The 14,867-nt window shown below is 40.6% G+C and overlaps 1 protein-coding gene across 1 annotated transcript in view; it reads left to right on the top strand.

The window, feature by feature from the left end:
* HDAC8 (histone deacetylase 8) overlaps positions 1 to 14,408 on the top strand; it is a 427,306-nt gene extending 412,898 nt beyond the window's left edge. The window contains exon 11 of the mRNA XM_058290947.2: positions 14,261 to 14,408. Coding sequence (XP_058146930.1) covers positions 14,261 to 14,283 — 23 coding nt within the window. The 3' untranslated portion in view covers positions 14,284 to 14,408. The remainder of the gene's footprint in view (positions 1 to 14,260) is intronic.
* Positions 14,409 to 14,867: the final 459 nt, after the last annotated feature.

The raw sequence follows: 14,867 nt of genomic DNA, 5'->3' as shown, positions 1-14,867 counted from the left end.
GGTAAATGATCCATGGAGCTAGAACAGAGTAAGCAAGGAGGGTAGTAGAAGAAGGCAGGAGACAAGGGAGCAAACCCTGCAGGGCTTTGTCGGTAAGTAATTTGGATTTTGTTCTAGGTGTGATTGGAAGGCATTAGAGGATTTCAAGTGTAGGAGGGATGGGGTCTGACCTAAGTTTTAACAAAATCCTCTGGAGAGTAGGTTTTAGGGGACAAGGATGGAAGCAGTGAAACCAGATTTGAGGCCATTTGTGAGCATGCCCCTTCCTATTTGCCACAGGCTCCACCACTCCCTTTTGTATCTGACTCTAGGCCAGTGTCAGTTTCCGTTGATTATCCAACACTGTTTTTGTCTTGGTTTCTTTTATAGGAGAGTTAAGAGGAAAGAAAACCACTTGTTATAGTCATGTTATGATTCAAAGTAGAAAAATTGAAAGAAAAAAAAAAGAACAATAGGGCCCCATATGTCTTGCCCTTGGTCTGGTTTACTCATATACAGTACATTCTTGGCCCTTTAAGCATTTGAGTTTGCCCTCTCTATCCTGTACACTGTGTCTTCTCAGGCTCCAGCCATTGCTGGACTTTGGCATTTTCTCATGCTGCCATCCTGGGCTTTATTTAAGCTTAAATTTTAATTGTTACCCAAACTCAATGTCTCATCATCAATTTTTGGTGGAAATTATTTCTGTTCTTTTTGTTAATTGCCTCCAAATGTAACTGGAAAGGTAGACAACAGCAGAAAATACAGCACCCACCTTTCCTTTCTATGAGCAGGTGTTGTTGAAACACTTCAGACATGGAATTCTGTTTGCCCATTCATTCACTTTTATTCTTCAAGCTCTGGCCATACTCTTGCAGAAAGAAGGACCCTAGCTTTAGCACCAAGATCCCCTATGGGTTTAATTCAGCAGAGGCAACCACACAAGCAAAGGTGTGGAAATAAAGTCTGGATGGGGCATGTTTAAGCTAAAGAGTTGGACTTTATCCACAGACAGTCAGAGCTGCTGAAGTTGTGTGTATGCAAGAAAGGGTTGTCATAAGAGCTAGTAGTAGTGCCTGGGACAGCTCCAGAAACAGGAGCACCAGTTAAGAGAATGTTGCATGACCTGAGTAATGAGAGATGTGACCTAGGAAGAAGACAGTGGAAGGGAAGGGAGGGGACAGGTTTGAGAGACATCTTGGGGTTAGACTTGGCAACTCCAGAGATTTGAAGGGGGCTTGAACTAAGAGATGAAGAATAAAAAATTATCGGGAAACAAAACAAAAAAGAAAAAAGAAAAAAATTATACAGAGATTTTTAGCTTAGGTGATTAAAACACCAAAAGTTTGGTCTCACTAATATGAACTTACGAAGAATAAACACATGAGTTAAAACCTAGAGTATATGGACAGTCCAGAAATTCAAGCAGAGTTGCAACACCTACTATCCGATTCACTGGACTTACCCAGGTCAGCTAGCAGTGAGGTGAGAATGGCCAACCACCACACCAGGGAACCGAGAGAGTCTACAACTACAAGCAGAAGAATCGCATCCATCAGCCATGTGGGATCTAAGTCCCCTTTCAATTTAGAGGTGGAGTGGACATCACCTTTCCCAAGGTCTTCAGGATGGAGGAATAAAATATGGATTAGAGTGGACTTATTGATATTCTACTATAGAACTATTATGACTCGAGCAATGGAAGAAATTGTATCACTGATGTGGAGACAGTGGCCATGGGCATTGCTGAGGGCAGGGAGAGGGAAGAAGAGGTGTGATATGGGGGCATTTTCGGGACTTAAAGTTGTCCTGAATGATATTGCAGGGACAGATGCAGGACATTATATATCCTGCCAGAACCCACTGAATGAACTGGGGGAGAGTGTAAACTACAACGTATACTATAATCCATGCGGTGTAGCAGTGCTCCAAAATGTATTGACCAAATGCAATGAATGTGCCACAATGCTGAAAGAGGTTGTTGATGTGGGAGGAGTGGGGGGAGTGAGGAACCTCATGTTTTTTAATGAAACATTTTGTGTGATCTGTGTATCTTTTAAAAAAAGACAATAAAAATTGCTTTAAAAAACAGAATATCAGTTAATAGGAGATAAGAGAAGGGCTGAGAAGGATTACTGATGCTTAATGTATGTGGAAGTTTTAATTAACTTGACTGTAAAAGTGTGGAAATGGATAGAGTTGATGGTAACACATTATAGTGAGTAGCAGCTGGTTTATAAATGGGATTGTGGCTGGAAAGGGTAGTCTAGGGATGTAAATGTCAACTGAAAGAAAGCTAAAGAGTAATCTAGGGACTGAATAGCACAATGAACCCAGAGGTGGATGAGAATTGTGGTTAATAGTACAAATGCAAGAATGTCCTTCTGTGAACTAGAATGGATGTACGTCACTATTACAGAGTAGTAGGAATGTGAGGAAGCATGGGAAAAATATAATCAATGTAACCTGTATGCTGTAGTTAACAGCAGTATTCTTGCATCAATGCCAAAGATGTACTGTGTTAATAATAGCAGGGTAGGGAAAAAATATGCCAAATGTATGCTATGGGCCATAGTTAGTAGAAATAGTCTGATGATATTATCTCATAAACTGTAACAAATGTTCCACAACATTGTGGTGTCTTTATGAACTGTTGTTTTATGGGAATTCTACACATGTGCATGATTGTTTTGTAAGTTCAAAATTTCTGTAATAAAAATATTTTAACCAAACTGGTGATCCATAAAATTAAAAAGCAATAAATGAGATCTCATCAAAATTTAAAATTTGGCTTTGCAAAAGACCCTGATAAGAGAATAAAAGAGAGTAACATACTGAGAGAAAATATTTGCAAATCTCATATCCAGCAACAGACTTCTATCTAGAATATATAAAGAACTCTCCATATTCAGTAGTAAAGAAACAATCTATCCAAATAGAAAATGGGCAGAAAAAATGAAGAGGATATACAGACAGCAGATATATACAATGATGCTTTCCATCATTAGCCATTCAGAAAATGCAAATTAAGACCATAATGAGAGATGACTACACACCCATCAGAATGAAAAATATGTGACAACACCAAATGCTGGCAAGGATGCTGAGAAATTGGATCACTCGTACATTGCTGGTAGGGATGTAAAATGGTACAGCCACTGTGAAAAACAGTTTGGCAGTTTCTTAACAAACTAAGCATGTAACTACCATAGGACCTGGCTATTGTACACTTGGGCATAAATTTATCCAAATGAAAAGAAATGAAAACTTATATTCATGCAAAACCCTGAGCATGAATGTTCATAGCAGCTTTACTGGTAATAGCCAAAAACCATAAACAGTTCAGATATCCTTGAACGGGTATTGGTTAACAAATTGTGGTACATCCACACCGTGGGCTAATACTCAGCAATAAAAAGCAACAAACTTGATACATACAATAACCTGGCTGGAGGTATGCGGTCAACTCCTATTCTCCAGCTCTTCAGGCCTGCCCTGGACAACTAATAAAACATTGATGATGGACCAGCCCCATCCTGAAACAAGGAGTATCTTCAACTGAAGCAAAACAATCCCATTCCTCTCACTCATAATATCTATGTCCCATGTCAGCCTGAAGCAGTCAGAGTGCACATCATCCCAAATCCCTCAAAACTGAGGAATGAACAAAAACAAGCACAGAGTATAACTACTGACTAAAGTGGATTCATTATTGTTGTAGTTATCTTGTGTTGATGGCATAATTTGTAATATTGATATAAAAAAGTAATTAAATAATAAATGTTTTGAAAGATCAAGTAAGTAAATAAATAAATAACCTAACTGGATCTTAAGGGCAGTATATTAAGTGAAAAAGTCCAGTCTCAAAATGTTGAATACTGTATGTGGTATATACCTACAATGGAATATTATTCAGCAGTAAAAAGGAATGAATTTCTGATACATGCAACAACATGGATGAAACATGATGATATCACATTGAGGGAAATAAGTCAGATGCAAAAGGACAAATATTGTAAGAGCTCACTGGTTTGGAATAATTAGAATAAGCAAATTCATAGTGTCAGAATCTAGAATATAGTTTGCCAGGGGATGGCGTGGGGGTAGGGAATGGAGAGTTAATGCTTAAATTGTACAGAGTTTCTATATAACATTATTAAAATGGCAAAATTATAGAGAAGAAGAAATCAAATACTGGCCATCAGGGTTTAGGATAGGAAGAGGTGATTGTGACTAAAAAGGGGTAGCATGAGGAAGATCTGTGTTTTGGTGGAATAGTTCCATATCTTTTTTTTTTAAGATTTTATTTATTTATTTCTCTCCCCTTCCCCCCACCTGAGCATAGCAAGACCAATGGATGAGGTTACTGAACCAAATGTTCTGAGAGTGTTCATTTAGGATATTACATGGGTTCAGCACCACATGAAGCACACACGGTGCAGGCAATCTTTGCACACAACATGGGATTGTATGAGACCATAGCACTGGATGTAAAAGTCCTGACAATGGACTTGCTTGAGGGCATTTCACAAAGGCTCGAGCTACATCTTGAGGCTTTCTCTATCAGATCCGTTACTCGGAAAGCTTTTCACCCATTTTAACTATGAAAGGAAAGTGTGTTTGAGTGTGAAATCTTTGGTGAAAAAATCAACTAAAAATTGAAACAACAGAAACAATTGAAACACCCCACCCCAGTTGTCTGTTCTCTGTGTCTATTTGCTGCGTCTTGTTTCTTTGTCCGCTTCTGTTGTTGTCAGTAGCACGGGAATCTGTGTCTCTTTTTGTTGCGTCATCTTGCTGTGTCAGCTCTCCATGTGGGCGGCGCCATTCTTAGGCGGGCTGCACTTTCTTTTGCGCTGGGTGGCTCTCCTTACTGGGGCGCACTCCTTGTGCGTGGGGTTTCCCTATGCGGGGGGAACCCCTGCATGGCAGGGCACTCCTTGCGCACATCAGCACTGTGCATGGGCCAGCTCCACACGGGTCAAGGAGGCCTGGGGTTTGAACCGTGGACCTCCCATGTGGTAGATGGACACCCTAACCACTGGGCCAAGTCTGTTTCCCTCCATATCTTGATTGCAGTGGTGGTTACAAGATCTACGCATGTAATAAAATTGCATAGAACTACGTACATGCACACACAAATGAGTGTGTGAGAAACTGGTGAAATATGAATATGAATAAGATCTGTGACTCGTAGCAATGTCAATTTCCTGTTTTGATAGTGAACAAAATTATGTAAGACATTACCTTTTGAGGAATCCCAGTGAAGGGCACAAATGATGCTGGGATAACTAGATATCACTATTCAAAAGAATGAAGGGGAACTCTTATTCACACCATGTACAAAATTTAATTCAAAATGGATGAGCTACAAAGGAGTTTGTCAAGAAAGTAAAAAGGGAGCCCACACAGTGGGAGAAAATATTTGGCAATCATATATCTGATAAGAAACTTATAACTTGCATATATAAAGAACTCCTATATCTTGAAAATAAAAAGATAAACAACCCATTTAAAAAATGGGAAAAAGACTTAAACAGACACTTCTCCGAAGAAGAAATACAAATGGCAAGAAAGCACATGAAAAAATGTTCCAAATCTCTAGCTATCAGGGAAATGCAAATCAAAACCACAATGAGATACCATCTTACACCCATAAGATTGGCAGCTATGAAAAATACAGAAGAATACAAGTGCTGGAGAGGATGTGAAGGAAGGGGAACACTCATCCACTGCTGGTGGGAATGCAGAAGGATCCAACCATTCTGGAGAACAGTATGGCGGTTTCTCAAAAAACTAGCCATAGATTTGCCATATGACCCAGCAATACCACTGCTGGGAATATACCCAGCAGAACTGAAAACAAGAACACAAACCAATATATGTACACCAATGTTCATAGCAGCATTGTTCACTATTGCCAAAAGTTGGAATCAACCCAAATGCCCATCAACAGACGAGTGGATCAATAAAATGTGGTATATACACACAATGGAAGACTACTCGGCTGTAAGAACAAACACACTACAAACACATGTGATAACATGGATGAATCTTGAGAACCTTATGTTGAGTGAAGCAACCCAGACATTGAAGGACAAATACTACATGACCTCAATGATATGAAATAAACAAGCTGCCCTAGATAGCAAGAGACTGAACGATAGGCTTGCAGGAAATCGGAGGGTGGAGGAAGGATATGAGCCGATGTCTGCAGGGGTGGAATTTAAGATGAGATGGTGGTAAGTATGAACACAAAGAAGAGATAAAAGGGGGGCAAGGGGTTGCCTTTGCTTGGGGCTTTGCGGGTTTGAGGGTGGCTGGGGAGGGACGGATGGGTAACGTTGCCCAAAAGTGGGGGGAGGGAGGGGTAGCATACGAACCAGGAGAGGGTCAGGTGTTGGTGGAGAGTAAAATGCCGAGAAAATCATATCAAAATATAATAAAGAGGGTTACCTGTTTAGAATGCTCGGAGGGGAGGGTCTGATGCAGGACGGGCTCCTGGGGAATGTCTAAATGCTCATTCTGCCAGAGTGGGTGACACCATGGGGTAGAAACCCAAGTAGTGAGAGTGGGGGTGGACCCACATCCTGGGGAGGACTAATGCCATCCAATAGAGGGAACTGTATCCCTCGAGAGAAAGGGTGGCTCCCAGGGCATTGGGGCAGTTGAGCAAGTTAGGCCCTGAACACTATTCCATCTATCTCTGGAAGTGGCTCCTCAGGAAACGGAGGTTGGCTATCACTGAGGGCACCAAGGTGGAAGGGAAAATGGACGTTAAATGTGTGGAACCAAAGTAAATGGGGGGCAAGAGAGGAGTTTCTTGAGAGTACACAAGGATGGATATAAAACATGTAATATTACACCATAACATATAGGAGATGACAGACTGATAATGTAAACCATAATGTAAAACATAGGATAACTAAAAATGTAAAGAACTGTGTATCCTAAAGTATGCACCATAATGTAAGCACAGATGTCACCTTGTTAGAAAGCTAATGTCTCAGACTCTGTACATCACTTTAAGTAAATATGATATGAATAGGGCGTAAGAGTATCACTGTGGAAGGGAAAAGGTTTTCTGGTGGATGTGTGGGAGTGCTGTATATTATATATATACATTGCTGTGGTCTAGGACTCCTGTGAAGAAAAGCTGAATAATTAGGGGGGGGGGGGAAAGAAAAAAATAGGATGTGGAATTTTTTCAAGTCAACATTCTTTATCTAAGTTCTTTATCTAACTTTATCCAAGTTCTTTATCTATCCTTTAAACTCATCGCTATATGCCATTCCCTAGTAAGGGACCATGACATTATATTGGGCTTCAAATTTCGGGGAGTTCTGGATCACAGAGTGTTTCAACAATGGCAATGGAGGGATACTGGTATGGGATACCAATGACAGGTGATATATGACTGACAGGGAGCTGTACAGAACATATGTCCAGGGTGCATGGTAATGTTTGGATATACTCATAGTGGCAACAATTAAAAACCACAGTAGGGGGGGTACTGGGTTCCTGGCCAGTGGTGCTCTGTCGTGGTCCCTAGGGGAGCAGCGACAGTCTCCCAGATACAGTGGTGGGGACCGGGAGGGAGTGAGGGTTCAACAGTGAGCCCCAGATGCTAATGACTATGCTTGTGAGATGATAAACCCAAAATAAGAACAAGGCCTAGAGCAACTTTGTGCCTGGGAATTTCCTTCTGTCAGCCTTCATGTTACTCAAATGTGGCCAGTCTCGAAGCCAAACTCAGCATGTAAATGCAATGCCTTCCCCCCAGCGCGGGACATGACACCCGGGGATGAGCCTCCCTGGCAACGAGGGACCACTATCAACTACCAACTGATGATGCAACTGGAAAATGACCTTATACGGAAGGTTCAATGCGGATCAGCAGAATATCCATGTCTACATAAAATACCATGACTTTAAAATGCTGTTTGACCTAAAGTAAGGGGGAAATGGAAAGGAGAAATGAGTTTATATGGCTACGAGTTTCTAAAAAAGAGTCTGGAGGCTGGCAGAAGGTTTGCCCTCATGCACAACTGAGCAGAGTCAGAGAGACAGATAAAGCAGATACAACCCCCAGATATTGGTTCCTTTGAGGGCTAAAGAGACCCATGGGAGTTATGGTCATGGCCGATGGGGTTAACTACCAGGGCAGATGGCCCCTCTTTGGAAATGGTGTTTATGTGTGATGAATCTGGACTCAGATGGGATCTCCCTTCATAAGACTTTCATGCTAATGTGCTGGAGGTGCAGTTAATGTTGGGGTTTAAGATATATTTAGGGGATTTGAATCTCTGGACTGACAATGTGATAGCCAGATCCTGAGCCTCAACAGACTCCAGCACCTACAATCTGATTTATTTGACTTACCACACTCAGCTAAGATGGAGTTGAAGAAGGACAACCACCACACCATGGAGCCTAGAGTGATTACAACTGAAAATGGGAGGATTGCATCCAGCATCCAGGTGGAATCTGAGCCTCCTCTTGACATAGAGGTGCAATGGACACAACCAATCCAATGTCCACATAGAAGAGGTGGCATTGGATTGGGAAAAGTGGACATAATGGACAAAGGGTATGGGGAAAGGCAGGAAGAGATGAGAGGTGGAGGCGTCTTCGGGACATGGAGCTGCCCTGGATGGTGCTTCAGAGGTAATCACCGGACGTTGTAAATCCTCACAGGGCCCACTTGATGGAATAGAGGAGAGTATGGGCCATGATGTGAACCAATGTATATGAGGTGCAGAGGTGCCCAAAGATGTACTTACCAAATCCAATGGATGTGTCATGATGATGGGAACGAGTGTTGTTGGGGGGGGGGAGGGGGGGGGGTGGGGGGGTGGGGTTGAATGGGACCTCACATATATATTTTTAATGTAATATTATTACAAAGTCAATAAAAAATAAAAAAATTTAAAAAAAAAATGGATGAGCTAAATATGAGAACCAGGACTATAAAACTCCTAGAAGATAATGTAGGGAAGCATCTTCAGGATCTTGTGTTAGACAATGGTTTCTTAGACTTTACACCCAAATCAGGATCATAAATGAAAAAATAGATAATGGAACCTCATCAAAATTTTATACTTTAGTGCATCAAAGGACTTTATCATGAAAGTGAAACCTACTCAATGGGAGAAAATATTTGGAAACCACATATCCAGTAAGGGTTTAATATCCAGAATATATAAAGAAATCCTACAACTCAACAATAAAAAGATAAGCAACCCATTTTAAATATGGGCAAAAGACTTGAATAGACATTTCTCCAAAGAAGATATACAAATGGCCAAAATGAACATGAAAAGATGCTCAACATCCTTTAGCTATTAGGGAAATGCAAATCAAAACCCCAATAAGATACTATTTCACACCCACTAAAATGACTACTATTAAAAAAAAATTACAAGTGTTGGAGAGAAATAGGAACACTCATTCATTGCTGGTGCAAATGTAGAATGGTGTGGAAGACAGTTTGGCAGTTCCTCAGAAAGCTAAATATTGAATTACCATTTGACCCAGCAATCTCACTTCTAGATTGATATCCAAAAGAACTAAAAGCAGGCACTCGAATAGATAGGTGTACACCAAAGTTCATGGCAGCATTATTCACAATTGCCAAAAGATGGAAGCAACCCAAGTATCCAACAACCAATGAATGGATAAACAAAATGTGGTATATACATACAATGGAATATTATTCAGCAGTAAAAAGGAATGGATTTCTGATACATGTGACAACATGGATGAACCGTAATGATATCACATTGAGTGAAATAAGACAGACACAAAAGGACAAATATTATAAGAGCTCACTGGTTTGAAACAATTAGAATAAGCGAACTCATTGTGTCAGAATCTAGAATATATGTTGCCAGGGGATGGCGTGGGGGTAGGGAATGGAGAGTTAATGCTTGAATTGCATAGAGTTTCTATTTGGGTTGATTGTAAAGTTTTGGTAATGGATGGTGGTGATGGTAGCACAACACTGTGAAAGTAATTAACAGCACTGAATTATATGTGTGAGTGTGGTTAAAAGGGGAAATTTTAGGTTGTATATATGTTTTTTTTTTTAAGATTTATCTATTTATTTCTCTCCCCTCCCTCCCCACCCCATTTGTCTGTTCTCTGTGTCCATTTGCTGTGTCTTGTTTCTTTGTCTGCTTCTGTTGTCAGTAGCACGGGAATCTGTGTCTCTTTTTGTTGTGTCATCTTGTGTCAGCGCTCTGTGTGGGCGGCGCAATTCTTAGGCAGGCTGCACTTTCTTTCGCTCTGGGCGGCTCTTCTTATGGCGCGCACTTCTTGTGCGTGGAACCCCCCACGCGGGGGACACCCCTGCGTGGCAAGGCACTTCTTGCGCGCATCAGCACTGCACATGGGCCAGCTCCACATGGGTCAAGAAGGCCCAGGGTTTGAACCATGGACCTCCCATGTGGTAGACGGACACCGTAACCACTGGGCCAAGTCCGTTTCCCGTATATATGTTACTAGAATAAAAATTATTTTTTAAAAAGCATAGTATTGCACAGCACAGTGAACCTTATTGTAAACAATCGACTATAGCTAATAGTACAATTATAAAAATGTTCTTTCATGAATTTTAACAAATGTACTACATAATGCAAGGTGTTATAATAAGGTGGTATATGGGAACTCTGTATTTTACATATTTTATGCATGTTTTTTCTGTAACTTATAATTTCTCTAATTAAAAAAATTGAAAGCAGGGACGCAAATATATATATGCACACCATTATACAGAGAGGCATTATTCATGATTGCCATATGAGATGAAAGCAACCCAAGTGTCCACCAATAGATGAATGGATGGGCAAAATGTGGTATATACATACAGGGGAATATTATCCAGCTGTGTAAAGGAACAAAGTTCTGATACATGTGACAACATGGATGAACCTGGACAGCATCACATTGAGTGAAATAAGCCAGACACAAAAGGACAAATGATCAGAACAAGCAAATTCAGACTCAGAAACCAGAATACAGGTTGCTGGGGGCTGGGGAGCCAGTAGGGAATGGGTAGTTAAATCTTAATTGGGATAGAATTTCTGTTGGAGGTGATGGGAAATTTTGACAATGGATGATGGTGATGGTAGCACTGAATTATTTAGTTGAATGTGGTTAAAAAGGGAAATTTTAGGTTGTGTGTGTGTTACTAGAATAAAAATTTTTTAAAAAACAGTTCTATACAGCACAAACAGTGAACCCTATTGCAACAATGGACTATATAGTTCATAGTACAATTATAAAAAATGTTCTTTCAAAAATTGAAACAAATGTACTACACTAATACAAAGCATTAATAATAGGGTGGTATATGGGAACTCTATTTTATGCATGATTTTTCTGTAAACCAACAACTTCACTAACAAAAAGAAAGAAAGAAAAAAAATCTTCAAACCCAGAAAAAAAGTAGACATTATTCGGACAACTGAAAAAGTTGGAATATGTTCTATATGCTTTATATATATATATATTTTTTTTAAAGATTTATTTATTTATTTAATTCCCCCCCTCCCCTGGTTGTCTGTTCTTGGTGTCTATTTGCTGCGTCTTGTTTCTTTGTCCGCTTCTGTTGTGGTCAGCGGCACGGGAAGTGTGGGCGGCGCCATTCCTGGGCAGGCTGCTCTTTCTTTTCACGCTGGGCGGCTTTCCTCACGGGCGCACTCCTTGCGCGTGGGCCTCCCCCACGCGGGGGACACCCTTGCGTGACCCGGCACTCCTTGCGCGCATCAGCGCTGCGCATGGGCCAGCTCCACACGAGTCAAGGAGGCCCGGGGTTTGAACCGCAGACCTCCCATATGGTAGACGGACGCCCTAACCACTGGGCCAAAGTCCGTTTCCCTATATGCTTTATATTAATGTTAAATTTCTTGAACTTGATAGCTGTACTTAAGGTGCCTACATAGTGAGTGTCCTTATTCTCAGGAAATGTACCTGGAAGTGTTAACTGTTAGAGGAGCATGATACATTGCAACCTACTCTCAAACTGATAGGAAGAAAGGAAGGGAAAAAGGGAGGGAGGGAGGAAGGTCACAAAATACCATCTAGGTGAGGGGATATTATTTTGGAGTACCATGTATTGTTTTTTGCAACTTTCCTGTAAGTTTGAAGTTATTTCAAAATTTACAAAAAAGAAAGGAAGAAAAATCTAGAATTGGAAAACATTATATCTCCTGGGGGAGGGGGTGAACCTGAACAATCTTTACAGAAGACTAGAAACCATAGAGGAAAAGATCAGTGAACCTGAAACAAGGCCAAAGAAACTACCCAAACTGAAGATAGAAAAAAAATGCTGAAAAAATATTTGAACAAGCCTCATTGACCTGTGGGACAATATCAAGAGGTGAGTCATATGTGCAATTGGAGTACCCAAAGGAGATAAGAAAAAAATTGGTCAGAAAAAAATAAACATTTGAGGAAATACTGCTAGGTTTATGAAATACATAAAGGCAAAGATCTAAGCAGCTCAGTAAACTCCAGACAGGGTAAACACAAAGAAAACCATAGTAAGGAATGTCATAATTAGATTGATGCTAATAGGACTCATCCTAGCAACAGTTTTACATCATCTCCCAGGGTCCTTGCTAAGGTGCTCATATCCTGTATCCTGGCAATGCTGTCATACTGATAAACTCTCTTTTATCCAAATTTATGTAAAATGTGTAGTAAGACCCCTTTGGTCCACAGCCTCCAGGTTCTAGACCCATATGGCTTCTGCTGGCTTCTCCCAGTACAAATTGGATAGATCCTTTGGGGCATTTTTATATAGGTCAATTTAATTCCATTGGGGCTATGGATTTTTAATTTATTGTATAAAGGTATAATGAAAATACTGTAAGTCCTCCTTTTTTAGTGTACACTTCTGTGACTTATGACAAACACATTGTCATTAAACCATCATCACAATTAAGATCTAGAACATATACACACACACAACCTGAATTTTCCATTGTGGTCCCTTTGTGGCCAGCCTCTCTTCCTACCCACAGGCCCTGGAAAATATTGATTTGTTTTCTGCCACTATAATTTTGCCTTTCTTATAAATGGATAAAACATTAAATAAGCCCTTTGAGTCTGGCCCTTTTTTTTTCAGTTACGGTAATACATTTAAGATTCATTCCTCCTGTTGCATGTATCAGTAGTTTGTTTCTTTTAATTACCATGAAGTATTTCATTGTATAGATGCACATAAATTTGTTTATCTATTTCCCCATTGAGGGACATCAGATTGTTTCTTATTTTTTGTAATTATGAATAAAACCTCTCTAAACCTTAAAAAAAAATCATAGCACTGTGCCTACCCCCCACCCCCCAAAAAAACATATTAATTTATTAATTTAAATTAATTAATTTAAATTAATTTATATTTATATTATAATTAATATTAATATTAATGTATATTAATTTAAAACATTTTTTAAAACCTAGATAAGAAAGAAGGTGCTGGTTTGTTTCTTCTTTCTGTCCTTCTTTTCATACATTCAACCACTCATTGAGCACCTACTATATGTTGAGACCCTATGCTAGGCTCTGGGGAGCATTCGTGTTTCAGAGAAGTGGTCAGTAGGGTTTGGAGTCCAGTGTTTCTTCTGGGGAAAGTAGGGCAAGGAGAAAACCACAAGGGACCAAGTGAGCAAACTTTTCATCCACTAGATCCTAGGCCTGTAGGATTCCAAGTGATTGCTTTATCCTTCAAGACTCTTAGGCCTGAGGGCAGGTGAAAGCCCCCAATCCATACTTCACAGGTCCTCACAGGAGAAAAGGTTAGCAAGGCTGTGCCCTGCCAGGGAGGAAGAAAGACTGAATGAGGTAGATTTGGTGCAGTTGGTAGTGTGAACTCTGAAGATTTGTTACCGAATTTAAATGTTGACGTGTATGTGTCTTTAAACCACCATTTAGCTCATGAGTCTGTAGATTAGCACTTTCTCTGGGTTCAGCTGGGTGGTTCTTCTGATCTTGGCTGGGCTCCCTCTGCATCTGCAGTCAACTGGGAGTCAATGGCCGCCACACTCATGTGACTGGTGGTTGGGCTGGTGGTTGCTGGACAACAGGGGTAACTGGGCCACAAGTCTCTTATCCAGCAGGCTAGCCTGGGCTGGTTCATATGATGGGGTCATAGGGTTGCCAAGAGTAGCAAGAGGACAAACCCCAAGGTGCAAGCACTTTTGTATAAAGAGCCTTAGAGAGGTATAAGTCACAAATGTTACCTGAATTTAGATTTTGTTTTCTCTCCTGTTTGCAGGGAATCTGAAGCATGTGGTCTAGTTGAGAAAAAGAGATCAAGTTTCTCAAACTGAGGAGCAGTGCCGGCAATGAAGACAGCGTGTTTGTGTGAGCCGTTTGTGGAATTTGTGACTGCAGGGGAAATTTAGAAGAAATTACTTCCTAAAAATTTCCAAGAGGGCATTAAGAGGCAGCTGGCCTCCTGGGGTAAGGCAGGCAGGCACCCCAGAGGCCTAACCTAGGCCTAGGGGAAGAGGGAGATTTCCAACCTTTAAAGTGTTTATTTTTTAAAAATCACAAATGCAGTTTTTAATCTTGAAAATTATTTTTAAGTAATTGGGGAGGGGCTATTTTTATTTTCTTAAAGGAGGCAGATCAGAAGCTGGAGGAGAGCACAGAGTTTGAGTCACCAGTTTGTGGGACAGGGGCAGTTACCACAGCTGAGAGGCAGGGTTTGGGCCTCAGGACCATCCAGGTGAAGCCCTGGGGGAAAGGGGCTGGTGAGCAGACTGGCAAGTGGGGAGAAGGTCACCTGTGTTGTTTTAAAGGGTTATGTCTCTATTTCTTTTTTTTTTTTTAATAAAATATTTGAAAAATTACCTCTTTGTCCCATTGTCATCATTGTC

The sequence above is a fragment of the Dasypus novemcinctus genome, chromosome X, assembly GCF_030445035.2.
Source record: "Dasypus novemcinctus isolate mDasNov1 chromosome X, mDasNov1.1.hap2, whole genome shotgun sequence".
Classification (NCBI taxonomy): Eukaryota; Metazoa; Chordata; class Mammalia; order Cingulata; family Dasypodidae; genus Dasypus; species Dasypus novemcinctus.
Note: the sequence above shows the minus strand (reverse complement) of the source record. Positions and strands in the feature narration are given on the sequence as shown.